The sequence below is a fragment of the Carassius carassius genome, chromosome 29, assembly GCF_963082965.1.
Source record: "Carassius carassius chromosome 29, fCarCar2.1, whole genome shotgun sequence".
NCBI classification, from domain to species: Eukaryota; Metazoa; Chordata; class Actinopteri; order Cypriniformes; family Cyprinidae; genus Carassius; species Carassius carassius.
The window spans coordinates 7,742,255-7,762,173 of NC_081783.1; the positions used below are offsets into that span (position 1 = coordinate 7,742,255).

At 37.1% G+C, this 19,919-nt stretch overlaps 1 protein-coding gene across 12 annotated transcripts in view; it reads right to left on the bottom strand.

Annotated features, from left to right (window-relative positions):
- The window catches only part of LOC132109539 (disks large homolog 3-like), a 90,026-nt gene that overhangs the window by 30,951 nt on the left and 39,156 nt on the right, over positions 1-19,919 (bottom strand). For 5 of the 12 annotated variants that reach the window (XM_059515691.1, XM_059515696.1, XM_059515693.1 and 2 more), the window contains 8 exons: positions 14,834-14,887; positions 14,394-14,444; positions 13,208-13,332; positions 11,585-11,754; positions 11,141-11,277; positions 9,131-9,277; positions 6,663-6,835; positions 5,576-5,722 (listed from right to left, as the gene is read on the bottom strand). In XM_059515691.1, coding sequence (XP_059371674.1) covers positions 5,576-5,722; positions 6,663-6,835; positions 9,131-9,277; positions 11,141-11,277; positions 11,585-11,754; positions 13,208-13,332; positions 14,394-14,444; positions 14,834-14,887 — 1,004 coding nt within the window. The remainder of the gene's footprint in view (positions 1-5,575; positions 5,723-6,662; positions 6,836-9,130; positions 9,278-11,140; positions 11,278-11,584; positions 11,755-13,207; positions 13,333-14,393; positions 14,445-14,833; positions 14,888-19,919) is intronic. The other 7 variants (XM_059515700.1, XM_059515699.1, XM_059515698.1 and 4 more) reach the window with 5 other exon arrangements.

Genomic DNA, 19,919 nt, shown 5'->3' on the forward strand with positions numbered 1-19,919 from the left:
TAGTTCATGTGGCCTAAGTGATGCCAGTGTACAAGGAAAGTTGCTTCAGTGGAGAGACCTTTTTTTAATTAAAAATGAGAAAGACTTGTTTTTCTTTGCAATAACTTGCAAAAATGAATTGGTTAGTATAAGACCGAAATGTGCATTGAGAGAGTAAAAATTGTCTGTTTTGTCTATATGTTATCTCATACACCTTATTTTGCAAAGTGGAGGGTAACCAGTGTGTTTGCATTATGAAAATACATTAGAATAATAAAGAAATACCTGTTTGCATATATCAAGCAGCATAATGAGCTATTTTGTACAGCTAAAAAAAACTAAGAGCAATTTACATCAGAAGCCTCAAATATTCAAGTCACAATTGACCTTGCCTGTTCTTATGTTAAGAACAAGGTGGGTATGGTGGACATTAACTTTTGTAGAGTGTTTACTGTTGTCACTCCTTCTCTAACCACCACCTACTTCCACCCCAGCTTTGTGGCACAGGATGAAATTTCCTGACCTCATTGAAGGATGACCACAAGGCTCAGAGGTATACAGGGTTGCAATGCCCCAGTGCAGTCTGTCTGCTTCTCTTTCCGTTCTAAGTAATTGGCTCTGGTTGGGTGATTAATGGTGGACACAGTGGATACTGTTCTCCAGAAACACGCAGAAACATAATTCTTCTTGGAAAACATGTTCTATTTGGCCAGACCACAGGTTTATGGCTTTCATGGCTGCTATAGGCTGCTCTCTCTCTTCCTCTTTTCTCTGTGTTTTCAAAGCTCTGGGTACAAACCATCGATCTCTTCCTCAGAACACTACTTCAGTCCCATTTGACTCCATGCCAAGAGAAGTTCAAGATATTTCCAGCCTCTCCGAGCAGCTAAGAATAAACCAAGCATGTCAACAGTTTACAATCAGGTGCGTCACCGAGTAAAGCTGCCAAAAACTACCCCTGTTCAATCATATTGAATCCCGCCTATGTATATACAGTAGTTGCTTCAGCTGTAAGTTACCCTGCTATCTTAAATGAGTGCAAATGTATGTACTACTAACCTCTAATTAGGAATAATGGTTGAAATAACATGGCAGATTAACATGGCATAACAGATTAAATTACATAAATTCACACTTTAAAAGTTTGGACTCTATATGATTTTTGAAAAAAAAAGTAGTCCTGTATGCATTAACATTATTTGATCAAATATCAAATATACAGCAATATTGTCAAATATAATTACAATTTACAACAACTATTCTATTTGAATATTTTTGAAAATGTAAAAAAATTTTTTTTCAGAAATCATTTTTATATGATAATCTGGGCATAAATATGCTTAAATTGTATTTATTTATTTATTTGTGGAAACCATGCCATTTCCATCAGGATCCTTTAATAGAAAGGTAAAAAAAACTTTATAAATTTGTAACATTATAAATGCCTTTTTATTAGTTCTTCAGTGCATCCTTACTGAATAAAAGAATTATTTCTTTTTTAAAAAGAAATTCTCAATTAACCCAAACTTTTTAATTGTGTATATTTGTTATATATTACAGAGAGATGATTATGTAAAAAAATAAGTTCAGCTGCTCTCCTGCAAGTAACTGATCTTAACAATGAACGTTCCCATGGTGCCCTGCTTCACTTGCAAGACAAAAAATGTTAATTAAATTTTTAAACGATCAAAATGGTTTTGAATCAACCATTTTTGAAAACTTATTATTTACATATTTAAGTAAACAAATAATTTTATTTAATGACTTTAATGTATTGAGTTATTTAATTTAAACTGTATATCTATTATAGTTTGCAACATCAAACATAACCAGATAAACTGCAATGCACAGCTTTTCAACTCTACATCTGCTTTCAAATTTAAAGACTGCTTGGTTAGGGGACTAATAAAGGTTACTAATCGCCTAGTGTGGACTTAACCTACCAAATAAAAACCATGCAAATGGTTGGTGCACCTCTACCCTTCAGCACTTTCTATGCAAACAGTTCTAAATATTTTTTTTCTTTCCCAAAATTCCAAACCTGTATTTATTCGGCTTCATATTCACCCTGTTGTGCATGTGGCACTTTTTAGTCATAAAATACATCAAGTCTCACCAAGTGATGTAATGCACTGAATGGAAAAACAAACTCCATGAGTCATACAAGGAAGCCATTTCTGAAAACCATAATCAAACATGGTCAGAAAGGGCCTGAACTATTGGAAATTTAAGATCTCTATGTCTGTCTGGCTTTGTGAGTGTCTCTAAATGCATGTCCGTCATTTCTGAACAAGAGTGTGTGAGCAGATTGTCATTAGCCTGTTCAACTGGCGGCATGGCTGATTATGTTCTGAAATCCGAATGGTGGGTGGGAGATCTCCCCCGAATCTCCATAATGTATTCGGCTGGTAGAGAAGCCAAGAGGCGGTTAGTGTGTGCTGGGTCAGATGAAGGGATCTAAATGTGTCCGTGACCGTGCCATGCTAGTGTGGGGGAAGCACAGATGGGCAGAGGGCCTATCTCAGTCTCTCCTGTGACTCAGTCATGTACACACACACACACACACTGGCAGAGTCCTCCAGGAGTGAAGTGACACTGTACACCAACACAAAGTATATATGCCTGTAAACAACTTTTATTAGGCTCTAGGGAGACTTCCAGGGTGATTGTGATAAGGTTCAGACTTACTTTGACAGCTTACTTTGGGACAGTGAAAAGCAAAGTGGGATAGTAGAACACTATTTATGTACTTTGGTAGGCGTAGCCCTGCGTAGGTTTAAATATTGTGCTTCATACTGTGTGTGTGTGTGTGTGTTTAGGCTGCATGTCAAAGGGAGTGTGTGTTCATGTCAGCACATTATGACAGACTGTCTAAGTGTATCTGTGTGTGTGATGGGCATTGGCAGAGCATCCTGTCCTGTGTGTGTGTGTTTGTGGCCTGTTTTACCCCATTCAAATGAATCATGACAGCTTCAGGAATGTGCGCCACTATTCATTTGTAGTCTGACTGCAAGAATCAGCCTCTCACTTCCCAATACATTTATGGTAAGAGCAGGCCCTACTGTTTATATTTACATAACTGCTACAGAAGCCAAACATTCCTGTGTTGGAAGGATCCATGAGTGTGTATTTATGTGTTTAGAGATTAATTAATCTTTTGTGACTGCTTCAGTCACACCTACGGTAATGCTACTATACATGTTGATGATGAGTATACAAACATACACGTGCAGGAGAACAGAATTGTTATATACATTTATGATCACACACACATCCTTGTGGAAGAATAGCTCTGCATATAAACAAGTATCCTTCATATTGTGTTGAAGGTTGTTCTAGTTTGTTCATTTTTTTTAGCACTCTTCTATGCACTTGTATGGGTGCTGCTAGTGATCTATTGATTAAAATAAACATAGTGTCTGTGATATATACTGTACAGCTCTAGTATTTCAGTGTAAGCATTTGGATTCTACCAGACCTAAATTGTAGGTTCATCTGTTAATAGTACATACTTTTCAATAAACTGCATGATCAGTGGTATCAACAAGTGAGCTGCTGACGAGTTATGTGCTAAAGGTTAATATTAGCTTAATATTAATACTTACTTATGAGGCCCTTAACTGTCTAGCTCCTGCATACCTAACTGGTCTACTATCATGCTTCAATCCATTACGTTCCCAATCAATAACCTACAACTAAATGTAATGTAGAAACTTAATATTTTCTGTAAAACTGCTCTGCAACGATTGGTATCGTGAAAAGCGCTATAAAAATAAGCTTGAATTGAATAGTGGTATGTAAAGTGGATGATACCCATCCCAGACAGCCAGTCACAGTACATCACTCAGACTAAGACTGCTTCAGAGAGCACACACAAAACACCAGCACATTACATGGGCTGGTAAAGGACGATGGCTTAGACTCACATATTATCTGGGATTATACATATGTACAAAATGGGCAGGGTATGAATTAGGGGGAGTTTGAGGGTGTTGAACACTCTATCGACTTGCCAAATAAAGTCAAAACAAAAGGCTGCAAGCTTCTTAAATATATTTTAATAGCATTTTCAAAGTTTCAATAACCTAAAAAAAACTGTATGTACAATATATGTTAAATAGTTGCATTTTTCCTAAAGAGAAAACAATAGTGGGCTATTTGAGTGCTTTCATTCGGGATCAGTATGAAATGTTACCTCATGCATAATTAGTGGCAATATTTATCTTTCATCAATATTTAAATTTACAACTTTTACTCTTCTGAATAAAATGTTTTTAAGATGCTATGGTAGGGGCGGCAAAAGACTATTTACTTTAGGTTGGGAAAGATTGAAGAGACAGTCTAAAAAGGCAACAAAAAAATTCTGCCATCATTTAGTCACATAATGACTTGCATCTGTGGAACGAAAAAACAAAACAAAAGATATTTTTAAAAACTTTCACTGTATAGGTCTTTTTTTTAATATATCTTCATAGTGACACAAGTCATACAGGTTTAAAATGACATAAGGGTGAGGAAATGATGACAGAAATTGCATTTCTAAATACTATCTCTTGAAACTATGTCTTTAAATCTGAACAGTCTGTGTTCCTAAAGTAGCCTCCTGTTTAATTTGCACACTGAGGACGCGACAGACAAGACTAGATCGGGGTAAAATGTTGCAAGCCTTCATTCATTTGACTCTTTTGACTCTAAAGGTTCCTAAAGGTCTGTTTACACCAAAACAAATATCCGGTGTGAAAATTTGGTTAGATAAACATTTTAAATTGAATTAATGTTAATGTGTCTGTTCAGACCGCCACAAACATTTGCATGGCATCAATGCGACTGATTTTATTTACATTTCATCTCACAGTGAATAAAACTGGCCATCCAATAGGATTTTTCTGTAATTTGTGCATGAGTGGATTTGAAAAGTGACATCTGAGTGAGTGACAGGGTTCCCACAATTTTTGAATCGATTTTCATGATTATTTTTAAATTGTTTTCCGGGAAATGTTGATTATTTAATATATTGTACTCATAAGTTCTAGCTGCCATTTTAAAGCAAAGGTTTTTAAAAAATATTACATTTGTAGTAGAAATTTCCTTAAGTATAGCAATAAAAAAAAAAATCCCCTGATATTTCCTTTTTTTTCAGGACTAAAGAAGTGATTGACTGTGAGTGACTAGATGAATCCATGTACAGTTAAATGGCGCACTGTGTCCCAGAATAACTAAGGTAGTTCCGCTTTTCTAAATGTACCACCTACTGTTAAGAAAAGTAAATCTGCATTTGCATTTAACCCATCTCCTGTTTTTTACACATTGGTCTGAACAGACAAATCGTCTGCGAAAATACGAACCAAATTTTTCTGCCAATCATTCGTGTCGGTGTAAACAGGCCTTGAGGGTTTTAATACCACAAGCTAACAATGTGCTTCATCTGTTAAGGAGTATGCGGCTCGAGGCAGGGAGCAGTTTCACCTCAAGGCCTTACCTGTGTCACGCTGCAGGTTGGGGGAAGGAGGGTGGCCGTTCGGGGCGGGGGGTAACTGTCAGGTTAACTAGACTATGCTAAGCTAAGCCAGGCAGAGCGAGAAGCAGTGGTTAGTACCTGCCGGTGTATGGGACCAGGCTTTGACACAGAGCAGGTGGGGTGGGGCTGCAACCCACATCCCCAGACCCCCTGCTGCACAGATGTGGGGAGGGAGGGCTGGTGTCCCCATGAGGTTTGTGGATGGCACTGTAAATGGGCTCGGCCCTATTGGGGGTACAGAAATCACACAGTAAATGGGGCGCTTTCAGACACACAGAGACAGCAGACACAGAGACATACTGTATGAAGACACGTTACACATGCACACAGACGGAGACAAACACACACATGCAGAAGTGAGGATGCATTCAGCTGGATGGCAAGAGAGGGACGAGTCAGCTCTGGGGCACGGGCTGACTCACAGGCTCCAGGGAGTCCCTGCTCAGGGAGGTGAAACCCACCTCATGTCCAGGCAACAGTGGCCGTGACTTCAAAACATTTGACCCCATGCCAGAAGCATCTCTTATATCCAGAGTTTTTGTTTGCCGTGTTGGGATTCGTGTTGGAGACTTTATACACCCAGTCATGTTTAGTTAAAGCAATATTCACAAACACTCCACCACAGAGAGGCATTACACACCTCGTAGACGTTCTTCAGCCCACAATCGACACCTACTTAAAATCATTTTTATTTGTTCTTTTGCCCAGTTACATCAGAAAATGTGAACAGTATCGCCAAAAAGAAATTAAACAACTAAAGCTGAAGAACTGTAGAACAGACTGTGTGAAAACAATGTTCTTTTCTAATCAAATTTATATATATGGACATGCAAGTGTTTTTTTTTGTGATTTGTGCATGAGTGCATTTGAAAAGTGACAGGGTTCCCACATTTTTGACCAATACATTTCTAGTCAGTTTCCATGAGAATTTGGTTTGTTGAGTTTACTTGGTCACAATTTCTCACTCATTAAATATTTTAGAGCTGAAGTGTTTAAAAAAAACAAGAAAACTATATTAGTTGTGAACATTTCCTTTTGCAGGACTTTCCAGGCTTGAAAATGTTAAAATTCCTTGATATTTCCAGGTTTTCCATGGCCGTGGGAACCCTGGAGTGGAGAAGTGAGTGATTGTGAGTGAAATGATGGGTAAATCCATGACTCTGACCTGGTGAAGTCCTCCTCCCCCAGCATGTGGCGTGGGACTGGGGAGTACCTCGAGGGGGTGACCTGGGGTGGTGGGTACACAGGTTTAGGCTCCATGCCTCCCATGTAGGCCATGCTGGAGTTGTGTCCGACGTGGTTGTCCACCATGGTGGGGAAGGCTGGAGGGAGGCCGAGACCAGTAAAGGGAAAAAAAGGCAGATGATTTAACCAGGTAGTTACAAAGGACCAGATTATCTTGAAAATGTGTATGTAATGCATTAGCATACATAGTTTAGTTGTAAAGGTAGATGCACAACTTAATTCAATTCAAACTACAATTATAATAATGTAGCATTCTAATTAATCTATAATGCCTAAGTAAGGTTTTCGGACATTATCAGCATAAACCCTTTTAATTTTGATGACAAAACTATGAAAACATGTTATAGATATATAAAAAATACAAATTCATGAAATACATATATAATATTAAAAAAAAACCTGGTTCAAATTTAATCCAGTTATCAGGCATTACAGCTGCCGAAAAAGCAAGTCTGATTGTGATGTGCATATACACTACTTCAAAAGATTTGGGTTGGTAAGATTTTTTTATGTTTCTAAAAAAAGTCTCTAATGGTCACCAAAGATGCACTGATTAATACAGAAACCTACACAAATCCAATACAAAATATAGAAACCTTATTTGATCAAAAAACATAATACTGTGAAATAATACTGAATTCTACACATTTCTGTTTCCTGTTTTAAAATTATAGTTCAAATGTAATTTATTCCTGTAATGACTTCAGTGTCACATGATCCTTCAGAAATCACTGTAATATGCTGACTTGATGCTTAAGAAACAATTCTTAATGTCAGTGTTGAAAACAATTGTGCTGCTTAAAGGGGTGGTTGACTGTTTTTTTATTTTTTTTTCTAGGCTTGATTCTGTTATGGGGTGCAGTCTAACGTGTTAATTCTTAGTAGAAAAAAAAATATTTATATATATATATATATTATATATATATATATATATATATATATATATATATATATATATATATATATATATATATATATATATATTTCAATGAATTTTCCTTTATACAACACCGCTCTGTCCCTTCTCATTTGAACGCTTAGATGAGTTCCTGTTTTTATGAAGCCCCTCCCTCAGAAATACACGATTGGTTAGCTGGTCCAGTGTGTTTTGATTGGCTAAACTGCCAGCGCTTGTCTGAATGTCCCGCCCCTCACCTCAGCAGCATGTGCTCTGGTTGTAAACATTGGCATTGATTATATTGCTTATCCATTTGAGCATGGTTGAGATGCAGAGGATATTAGAGAAGATTATTGAACAGAACCTGTGCAAGCGCGGCTCTTGATATGTTTTTTGTTTGTTGTTGTCTCATTCTTTTAGATATGCTGCTATTTGTAAATGCTAGTGCATCGGTTAACTTTTAATACAATATTAAACTGCCATAATTTTAAAAGACATAAAGATATCTCTACTTGCATGATCTTTCAGCGCTGCAACTTTGCAGCTATTGTTTATGCTCAAACAGTAAAATTACACACTAACTAATGTTAAAAAAGTGAAGTCGCAATCAACCACCTTTAAAATTTTTGAGGTAACCGTGAACCATTTTTTCAGTATTCTTTGATCAAAATAGCAGCATTTTATGAAATAGAAATCTACTGCAACATTATACAGTAAATGTTTTTACTGTCACTTTTGATCAATTCAACATGTCCTTACTGAATGAAAGTATGAATGGTAGTGCATGTCCTTTATTATCTAATCAAAAACAAAATCATTATTGCTTGCTTTAAATTATAATTTCAGGTTACTTTAATGCATTTATGTCTGAAAAGGGTTCGTGCTGATATTGGCCATAATTCCACTTTGAATTTTGGAGGGCAATTTACTGTATGTACAATATTACTGGATTAAACCTTCATAAATACTCTATGAGGAACAATACCATAGGTGTACTTTCATTCAGAGACTTTCATTAGAGACTGGCTTATCTTATCTTTTCAACTGACTGAAATAAATAAAATATATAAAATATTTTAATAAAAATACAGTTTCATAGCCAATAAGAGATATTCAGCCACCATTGACAGGCGTAGCAAAAAGTAAATTTTGGCCGATGTGTGCATTTGTGCAGGTGGATTGTGTGAAAGCCTCGTCTCTCAGTGGGAGGGAGGGATTGGTGCTGTGATGGGAGCAGCAGTGCAGTGTGTGTGGGTGTCTGAAAACAGCACCCACTGCTACACCACATTACTGTTACAAAACTCCACAGCACTCACAGGCACTGCACCACTCGCTTTCATTACAGGGTTAAAGATAAAAGCAGATAGGGACGCAGGTTATATTTAAAATGATAACCACCAAGTCCCTTTCATGTTTATCAATGCAGTAATGGACAGATTTTAAGCTCATAAGGGCATAGGGTGGATGGAGATCAGCAAAAGAAGGTACATACTGCTGGAGTAGTCTGGTGGGGCGTACATGTCGTTGAGATGTACTGGTCCCGGCTTGGCCACTTTCAGATAGACCATGTCTGAAGTGTTCTTCAGGGCGGCCACAGCCTCCTCATGACGCACATCCTGAAGTATGATGTTATTCACCTGTGAAGGCAGACACACACACGCATGTTACATCGGCTGGTCTCTGAAGCGTGACTCAGAATGTTCACGACAGCACATTTGAAGATAATGGAAAGGAAACGATTGGTGTGGAGGCCGGAAGGCCCCACACTTTCTGCAACGACGCTCCATTCTCCGGCTCTCAGTCATCCGGTCACAAAAGGAAGGATGAGAGGGAGGGGAAGCTGGAAGGGCGTAGTGCTTTTTCCTTTGTAGGGGCACCTACATACTACAGAAAGCTGAGTGTTTGATGGGTAAAAATGTGTCTGATTTGTTTTGAGGATGTGGAAAGAGACAGGTCTGAATTGGACTTGCAACCAAACCCACCTCTCTGAAACGCTAATTTAATGTCAGTAGAGGAGAAGAGTTTTATATATAACTATTTATTATTATTTCAAACAATTATTATTTTTACTTATATATTAACTAACGGGTATATTAACTAACATACACTGCAAGAGACAACAATAAAAAAATAAATTTTAAAATGACATAAAAAATGTATATCAACTAAATAATTACTTACAAATTAATTAATAAATAGCAAAATACATAAAGGCAAATAACAACATTATTTCTTTAGAGAGTTATTCCTTTATTTTAAAAAAACTGAGTTAAATAAAAAAAAAATGGGTATAATATTTAAGATATTAATGATCAACATTTGCAAATCTAGAAATTTTAAGTATTAAAAGCATCTGCTACAAGTATTTTAATGATATATATTTAAATATTTATTCATTCTATTTAGTAAAGTAGCAAGTTAGCCTAGTGGAGAAACTTGGAAAGATTTTTTTTACCCTAGTTAATTTATGCAAAGTTTTTAAAACAAAACAACATGATGCAAACTGAACATCTAAGAAGCTATTGCTAAAGTAGATAAATTCATCACTTTATTTGACCTTCTTACTCTAGCACTCTCTATTCTAATTCTATTCTTAAAAAATAAAACTTGCCCCTTTTAGACTTACACTCAAATCATTTACTAACTGCTTGTTTTCTTATTCTTTTTCTATTCTTTTTGTATTTTATCTATCTGTCTCTTTTTATTTATTATATAATAAAAAAAACATTGCCATGTGTAGTACGTTCAGCTAACTGAGTTATAGCACTTGCGTATCATTGCTCTTTTGTTAATTTTGATTGCTTCTATTGTCCTCATTTGTAAGTCACTTTGGATAAGAGCTTCTGCTAAAGGACTAAATGTAAATGTAATAGGAAGATATCACTTAAATTTTGAATTTTGTCCAACCGTGCACATGACAGAGCATCACTTTCAGATCCTACGTTCTTGCAATGCACCATTCCCAATAAAATGAATGGATAAATAGTGTTAGCTGATGCAGCATCTGCTCTAGTTTGTAGATGGACTACACAGAGACATAAGTAAAATTTGACCAATTCTAGGCATTCTGTTCAGAAAATCAAAGTCCCAGACTGAATTAAAATCATAATTTCCAAGTAAAGAAAGGGAAGTAATGGCACACTTTACATGTCTGCAGTTAAAGCAGCCATGATTGATGTGTAGCCTTTTAATTATGACATTTATGACAATGTCAAAGCCTGCTCAGTCCCTGGCACTAGCGTGCCATGCACGTGTTTCTCTTTATCACAGCTGTGCCCTTGTTTGAGTTTGCACTCACCTTAACATCCATCACACTGTGGCCCATAAACCTTCACACATGAGATATATCGCCTATAATACAGCATAATAGTCTACAACAGTGTCTGTGCTCATTGAAGCATAAAGTAATTCTCTGAAAAAAAAAGTCTTGCAAAGATATGCAATGTGTGGTTCTACATATAGTGAAGAACACAGATTCATGTGTGCAGGTGAAATCTTACAGCCAGTAGGCGATCGCCTGTCTGCAGACGTCCATCTTTCTGTGCTGCTCCACCTTCGATGATCTTTGTGATGTAGATACTGTTGTCGCCCGGGATGTGCTGGTTGCCTATACCACCAGCAATACTGAAGCCGAGACCTTGAGTGAATGGAATGGAGTTATATTTTTAACCAAGAAATCAGATCTTGCGAGGTTTAAGTCGACACAATATGGTACACATAACCCAATTTATTTTCTCAATGTTGCATATTTCCAAGAGAAACAAGCAATTCAGTGAGAAAAATATTATGAAAAATGTGCACTGATGCATTGCTCACATTAAGAGTAACAGTAAAAGGGGTCAATTCGTATTCAGAACTAGTTCAAAATAATTCAGAACTGCTTTGGGATACCGTACATAGCATCTAGCTCAAATGTGTTGGTATACAAATTTAGCTCGTCTTACCTTTAGGCCCTTTGAGTAGGTTAACCTCCAAAATGGTCTCAGGAGGAGCCTGTCTTCTGCGTACCAGCAACCTGACCACTGGGCCGGCCTCCTTCAAAGCCTCTACTGCCTTGCTGTGCACAACCTCTGACACGTCCACATCATTCACCCGCAGAACACAGTCATTTACCCTGAGACACAGGATAAAGCAATATAATAAAGCAAATGTAATGGATACATACACAAAAAAGTAGTGAGCTGCCTTGCAGCCTATCGGCAGCTTCCTTCTATGACAGTTTTCTAACTGCCAACTGTCTTTGAACCTCATAAGTGATTAATATGGAACACTCAACATAAGTTGCAGTCACATTGGCAAAATTTTATGTCATGGTAAATTTCCCCAAGCATTAAAAAAGTTAAATCATTGTCCATTGTCAATAGAGTAGTAATGCATTAAAGCACCATATACACAGTAGTCACTTTCAAACCAAGCAGAATTCTGTTGGTCAACTTGCCAAATTCACACGAAAACTTGAACGTGTGGGGAAATGTTCCACTGTTATGCAGAATTCCCAATTGCATGGACTCCTTTTGAAATGACTGGATTTAAAGTGCCCCTATTATGCCATTTCAAATATTGCCTTTCATGCATTGTGTAATGGAGCTGTGTGTGAATGTAAACAATCTGCAAAGTTATAAAACCGAAAGTACACAAAATAAAGACTCTGAAAAGCCTAAATGACTTGCCAATAATTCATATGTTCTATACACTGGCCGGCCACAAACAACGTGACCCACCATCAAACACTGTAGCTTGTTTGTGTGGTTAATATCATGTCAAGAAGATGCTGTGTCTTCTGTTGTGAAGGTTCACACCATTCTACGGAAGACTGCTTCTCTAATTTCCAGGAGTTCAACATGGGATTCACAAAACACTTGTTCAAAATACAGAATAACAAAGGGTGTATAATGGACCAATCACAACCGACTGCACCATCTGAATAATCAGAGCAGAGTAGCCTTACAGAAAGGAAGGGTTTAGAGAGACTCAATCTTAGAACTGCTTTAAAAGAATCGTTTGAGAATCGTTGGAAAATTAGGTGATATTTTGAGAAAACAAAATGTTTTTTTATATATATTTAGGAGACTCCCAAAACATTATTAAGAACCTTATAATGGCATAATAGGGGCAACTTTAAAACTTCTCCAAGCAACTGTAAAATTGACAGCAACTCCATATGCAACAAATAGAGCTGGGAACTCAATTTCAATAGCTTGGCATTATCATGTTGTCAAGCTGACATTAGTTAGCAGCTAAGCTCATACTCTAATAGGATAAAAATACTTAGGAAAACAGTACATTTTTAATTACAAATAACTTTTTATAGATATTTCACTACTGAGTTTTCTCTTGCCATGTCTGTCATCATTGCCTCCGCCACCAAAGGACACATGTGATGCAGCTTTAGAATTTGGTCAAACTAGGCAGGATAATTAAGATGTCTAACTTTTGAAACAGCCATTAAGTGGGGAGTCCGGTTACGATGCTTTAAAATACTGCCCATGTAAACAGCGCAGTAGGTTTTGGAAAAAAAGTTAGAGTTGCACAAAGAAATATTAGATCCTGAGAGAAGTATCACTCACCCTAGTCTCCCATCCATGGCGGCGGCACCACCTGGGATAATCTTGGTGATGAAGATTCCTGGATCATCAGGAATGTGTGGATTATCCACACCTCCAGCAATACTGAACCCGAGGCCAGAGTTGCCCTATTGATGACATACATGAGTAGATTATTATAGATAAAGAAATGCTGAGTTTTCATAAAAATCTGCTTTTCAGAAGGCACCTGACTCTCAATACGTTGTAAACACTATCTAGGCATGGACAGTTTTCTGCTGCTAAATATAAGAATTTCTGGTGCGCATTTCAAGAATCCAAAAATCTTATCCGTTTCCGCCTATTTCCTCCCTCCGTACTTCATCACTTCTTACACTGCTGTTTTTATTCCAGTGCCAAAAAGCTGAGACAGGCTGGTCTGTCTGACAGTCACATCTCAAAAGACAGACCCTAAAGCAAACAGCTGAGAAAAGACTTCACTTTATTATTTTCTATAATTAATGAGCAACGGTCGCAGCAAATTAGTACAGAGAGGAGCTAAGACATCCCAGTGTGCCTTTCCTGCTCCAGAGCCACTGCGAGAGCTCCCACTAAAGAAGCGAACACACCCACGGACCTTTTAACGTGTGAGAACCTAACATAGTTTATTTAGGCCTCAGTGTGCAGAAATGGCACTTAGAGAACAGCCCTGCAATTATGCTGAAAGCTCAGAGAAGCACCCAAATCCAACATCCACTGCTGTTTAATGAATGACCTATGCAGACGGATTTAGATTCATCTGCACTGAACAAACTCCAAGTATGAAAAGACATTGCAATGTTAAAACAATGCTAGTTCCTATGATAATTGCACCTGTACACAATGAACTGCATGGTATTGCATGGTATCTGACAAGGGGTGCATTTTCAGTACTCTTTACTAGTCCAAAAAAGTTTTTTTTATAATTATTATCATAAGCTTACTGATTTTAATGGTTAAACTACAAAAAAATAAGATTTATAGATTTTATAGATATCATTTCAAACACAGAGACTTGTGTTTTGAAAAGGTACCAAATTACATTGCATAAAGTTCAATTTCAGGCATTAGCTCAACATTTACTGCCATCTAGTGTCCAGATCCCCATAGGTATCAATGGTTGGAGAAGAATATTGGCAAATTTTACAAGACCCTAAAAAACAGACATATAAAATAGCTGAATGATATTTACCCTTTCCAAAATGATTTCTTCATATTTATACATGCCATCACTCCCATTCACCTGCAATAGACAAAAGAATAATAACAGACTCATTAGACATGATGTAATGCCACAAATTATACACAAGAAGGTCACAACTATAATTAATTATGTAAAACAGAAACGCTATAAACTCAGTGCAATAAAAATAAGTGGTATGAATCATGTACAAGGCATAGGGCCGACAAACAGTCAAAGACAACTCATTATAACGGTTAAATAATAATTGCACTCTGCATTAAAGCTACAGTCCACATCCGCTGTCATTTAATCTGTGCATATTTTTATTGTTATTATCTCATGTACATTGGGAAAGGTTTAGCCCGAGTTGAGGGGGAGAATTCCACGTGGCAGGCAGTCAGGCAGGCAGGCGCTACTGGAGGTGCTGAGAGCATGGAGCAGATACTTACATAAGGGCCTGCATCCAGTGAGTCTGCGTTCACAATGATGGGGGGAGGGTTTGCCTGTGAGATGAAGAGATGCACATTACCTCAGTGTGTGAGGATGGTGGCTCACACGTATGCACACACACACACACCCATACACGCACGCTGTCATGAGGAGATAGTAAATGCATGCCATGGGAACAGTGGGTCTCAACAGAGCATGGTACATCATCACCATGATGTGACGCTTCAGGGGGAAGAGTGAGGACAGGACTCGAGGTGTGAAGATTACAGACGGCCTGTGGTCTGCCGTTGAAAGAGAACTGCAGTCGAGCCGAGGAGAGACAGTACTATGTGTGTTATTGCCCTCTGGCTAGTTACATTTTTCATGTTTAAGCAATATCTCATAAATATCAGCACGGCTATGATTACACTTTTTTTTTTTACTTTTTGTATTAAGAAAGGATGAATTCAATTGATTGAAAGTGACAGTAAAGACATTAATAATGTTACAAGAGATTTCTACTTCATATAAATGCTTTAACTTTCTATTTATTAAAGAATCCTGAAAGATTTTTTACTGTTTCGACATAATATTAAGTAGTATAATTATAATATAATTATAAATATTAACCGGTTTCAGTATTGACGATAATAATATTTCTTGAGTACCAAAGTAGTGACTGCTGAAAATTAAATTTTGCCATCACAGAAATGTAACTAATAATATTTCATAGTATTACTGTTTTTTTTATCAAATAAATGCAGCATAAGTGACTTTAGTACATTTAGTTTACATTTAGTAACATTTTAGTCTTGCATTTTAGACACAGTAGATGGAATTATTTGGTTTATTTTTTGGTCTTGTAATAAAAATATATCCAGAGTGGGCTCATTTCTGTTTTTTCAGTGTAACACAAAAGGAGAAATTCTGAATCTTTTTTTTTCTCCATAAAGCAATGAAAGGCATTCAGAAGGGGCTGTCAAGCTCTAAAAAGGTTAAAATTGCCATAAAAAGCACCATCAGTGTAGTCCAGTTTAACTCATGTGCTATATTTCAAGTCATACAATAGCTTTGTGTGAGGAAAAAGACAAAAACCTAAGAACTTTTGGGAGTTTGACAGTCACCATCTACATTTAACTACACAAGAGCATATTTAACATTGTGCAGAATAATCTTATTTTGTGTTACACCAAAGAAAGAAAATAGGGACAACATAAGAAAATGTCAGACTTTTTGGTAAAGTATTCCTTTAATATATAGCCAAGAAGTGGGAATGTACAAATTCATGTCCTCATGTCATTTTAGGTATTGAATAGAATAGCCCATGCTCTTAAACCATATGAATGAACTGAGGCAGTGGACCAACTGACATTCATGGCCTTTCACATGCAAACCTTGTTGTGTTTGTGAGTATTGATCTGATTGATCTGTGGTGAGGTGATGCTGACAGGGCCGCCGGGTGACTAGTAGAAAGGAGATGTTCACTACCTCTCCACCCTCTTTAGTACTTAAGGAGTGAAGCACTAGATTATCACTCCAATTCATACTAAATCCCACAGACCTCTTGTAATCAAGCCACACACATCCAGTAAAAATATTGAAACATATTTTAAATGAGATAAATTCACTCGAGAAAAAAAAGATTGTAAGATTAGAGAATATATCTTGAAGTAAGTATATTTTTAATTTTGTTTTACCAAATTGGCATATAATTTTCTTGCTTGGTTCAATCATAAATAAGCGTAATTTGAGATCTATTATTTCAGGGCTGTTATTAGCCTTGCCATAATCCACATACACATAACGTGAAATAACACACATTTCTAAGATCACTTTTGACTGCTAAGTGTACATTGTGTGCACAGGTGCTTTAAACAGTCAGAATTTTGAACATGTAAACAAGTGGAACTACTGTAGACAGCTTTATATACCGTTCAGCTATAGTGCACAGATATTTACCGCCCCCTCACTTTCCCTGTGGTTGTCAAAGCAGCTACGGCTGATTGCCATTCGGTTGCAGACCCTGAATAATTTGTGCACCTCTCTAAGCCAGTAAAGACCTGAAAAGACCATTCGAGTTACAAGAACATATTCTAAAAGCGTTTCCTACGTCACCACCTCTATTTTCACCTGACACTTCCTTCCTCATGACAGGTTTTCACAGGTGCAGACAGCACTAAGGTACAGCTAGCTCTCTAGCACTGAGGTTAGCGCTGGGCAAAGGAGCACTGGGTAAAGAGCTGCTCTTAAAGTCTAGAAGAATCTCATTGGTGAACAAATGCAATATTATAAGACGTATGCTTTTGTATCGGTTATTTATGTACACACGCAGCCACCATTTTTTTTAAAACTATAGGAAATCAGGAGTGAGTAATTGGTAAGTGCTGACTGATTCTAGTTGTGTCCCTACATACATTGTACTTACTGTACACAAAAGATTATGTACTCTGCCAGAGTGTATGATTTTTATAAGAGTAGTGTCAATTTATATTAAATGTTTTTTGGTTTTTCACTTGAAGGAAATGACATTTCAGACACAATAACTAGTTGCTTTTTCCAGTTTAGCATGGAAAAACAAAACACTGAAAAAATCTTCAAAATACCTGCTTCTGTGTTCCGCAGAAGACAGAAAGTCAACCAATCGATTTAAATCTTATATGAGATAACACAGGCTACTGTTCAAAAGTTTTGGGTTGGTAAGATTTATGTTTTTGAAAAAGGTCTCTTATGCTCACCAAGACTGCATTTATGTGATCGAAAATACAGTTAAAAAAGTAATAAAACATGTAATATGATATTACAATTTAAAAAATATATTTTAATAAATGTTTTAAATTCCTTTGAAGTCAAAGCTGAATTTTTAGCATGATTACTCTACTCTTCAGTCTCCCATGACTCTTCAGAAATCACTCTAATATGATAATTTGATGCTCAGTAAACACATCTTATTATTATCAATGTTGAAAACAGCTGCGCTGCTAGATATTTTATGGAAAATACATACATACATTTTATTTTAGTATTCTTTGACCAACAGAGAATTAAAAAAACAACATGATAAACATTATAAATCTTTGCAGTCACCTTAAATCAATTTTATAACAAAAAATTTAATGAATAAAAAAAACAGACCCAAAATTTTCACCGGTACTGTACACTGTGATCAGACAGCTAAATATTACAGTGGTGTTTGTAGTTGTCCTTTCTTAAAATCTCAGATGAAGGTATGTGGGCCAATAAAACATCTTTCCTATCATCATCAACTCACACTACACTGTATATAAGTCCAGGTTTCTCACTATCTGCTATTGCTAATTGGCTCAACAGTTTCAAAAACAGAAATGACAACCCTTTGACAAAAATAGACACAACTGTGAAAAACAGTGCACTAACACCTGTGTGCATCAGCCTATGTGCAAATCAAATCTTAAGCTTAAACTGGGAGCAAAATGACAATATTAAAAAGAGCTAACTCACTTTATCTTCAGAACTGCGTTTTCAGTCAGACATCATTTTGATATGTTTGTGAAAAGGCCTCTGTGACAAGTGAATTGTATACACCCCCTTGTATTGTTGCAAAAGAGCAAAGCATAAGTGCAAAATGTCTGCACAATACTCTGCACACCATGTAAGAAAATCTTGGACAATAAATTATACTTATTGTCACAGAGGCGCCACAGACAAGGCTGAAGCGTTTTAAAATCAGTGCCCTCCTCTTCTCTCATCCATGGAGATATTCCAGCACAGAGAAAGTGATGCAAGGAAACAGGTGAATATACAGCCTGCCATACAGCACCATTAACTCTCCAGATGCTAATTAAGCATGAAATGTGTTGTGGTAATAACACAACAGACCTCCTACGCTATCGGCCCCTTAAACCCATCAGAAAAAAGCCATCGTCATGGTCTAGGGGATATGGGCAGTAATCTCTATGTTTCTATCATACAACACAAACAAATGAGATAAAGGAGGATGATAATCTCAGACACAGTAATCTGGAATGCTGCTGCTGTCTTTGGAGGAGCCGGTGGATGAATGTGCAGAGGTGTCATATGATATCATATGACAGCGATATGTGACCTGAAGTGTCCATGTCCTGAAGAGAGGCTTAAACCCTCACTGCTCATAACTCTCTATCCCAGATTAAAAAGCAGAGGGATGATGGAGAGGTGAGGTGGTGGAGTCACACAGGGGCGTCACCAGCCCTGGGCTTTTTGGGGTGAAGTCATACAGATTTTTTTTTCGTGCCTCTAATCTTTTTTTCACCCTACACAACCGCTGCTGTCCATTGTTTTGCAGTGAGAAGATCAAAAGCAACATGTAGCACGGTGCTGTGTACATACAAGGGTTACTCTGTTTTTTAAGAAAAGCACATCTATGAGAAGCATTATGGAGCAGCAGTAGTGACAGTCTATAGCCACAGCTAATCATACAGCTACCATTCACCCCAAAGTTTAAAAAGAAAGTTCTCTCATCATTTAGCTACTCACCCTCATTTTGTTCCTAACCTATATGGTGTTCAGGACACATTTTGATATGTTCAAAACATGCAAATCACTGAAACATTTTTCAATATTATCTTCTTTTATGTCTTAAGCCTTGAATTTGACATTTTCAGCGGTGGATGCCCCTGGACAAGAATCCAGACTGATTCCAGATGTTCACAAATGCTGGCATCACATAAGACTGGCTCGAGAGAGGTGAGAATACAGAAGCGGTAAGAAGAAAGAGTGACAAACAGCACAAGGCTGGAGGGTGTCCAGATGTGGCAGAAGGGAAAGACTAAAGGGTACGAGAGCGATTAGACAAATCTGGATTAGATTACAATAAATCCCTTAATTTCCTTTTAATTCAAAGTCTAATCATTAAAGGCTGTTTTTTAACAGCCAGCTGTCACTGCACCGTTATCTCCAGCTGCAACACACACACACACACTTACATGCACATTGTGTCTGAACATACAAGTACTGTAAACTCAAAATTTGACTTTCATCATCTACTTATTCAAACTCTGTCTTTGTTTTTTTCACACAGGTTTCTTGTCTTTCTCTTAACAAACCTCTGTAACATCTACAGAACTGCTGTCAAATTGTAATATCTCCATG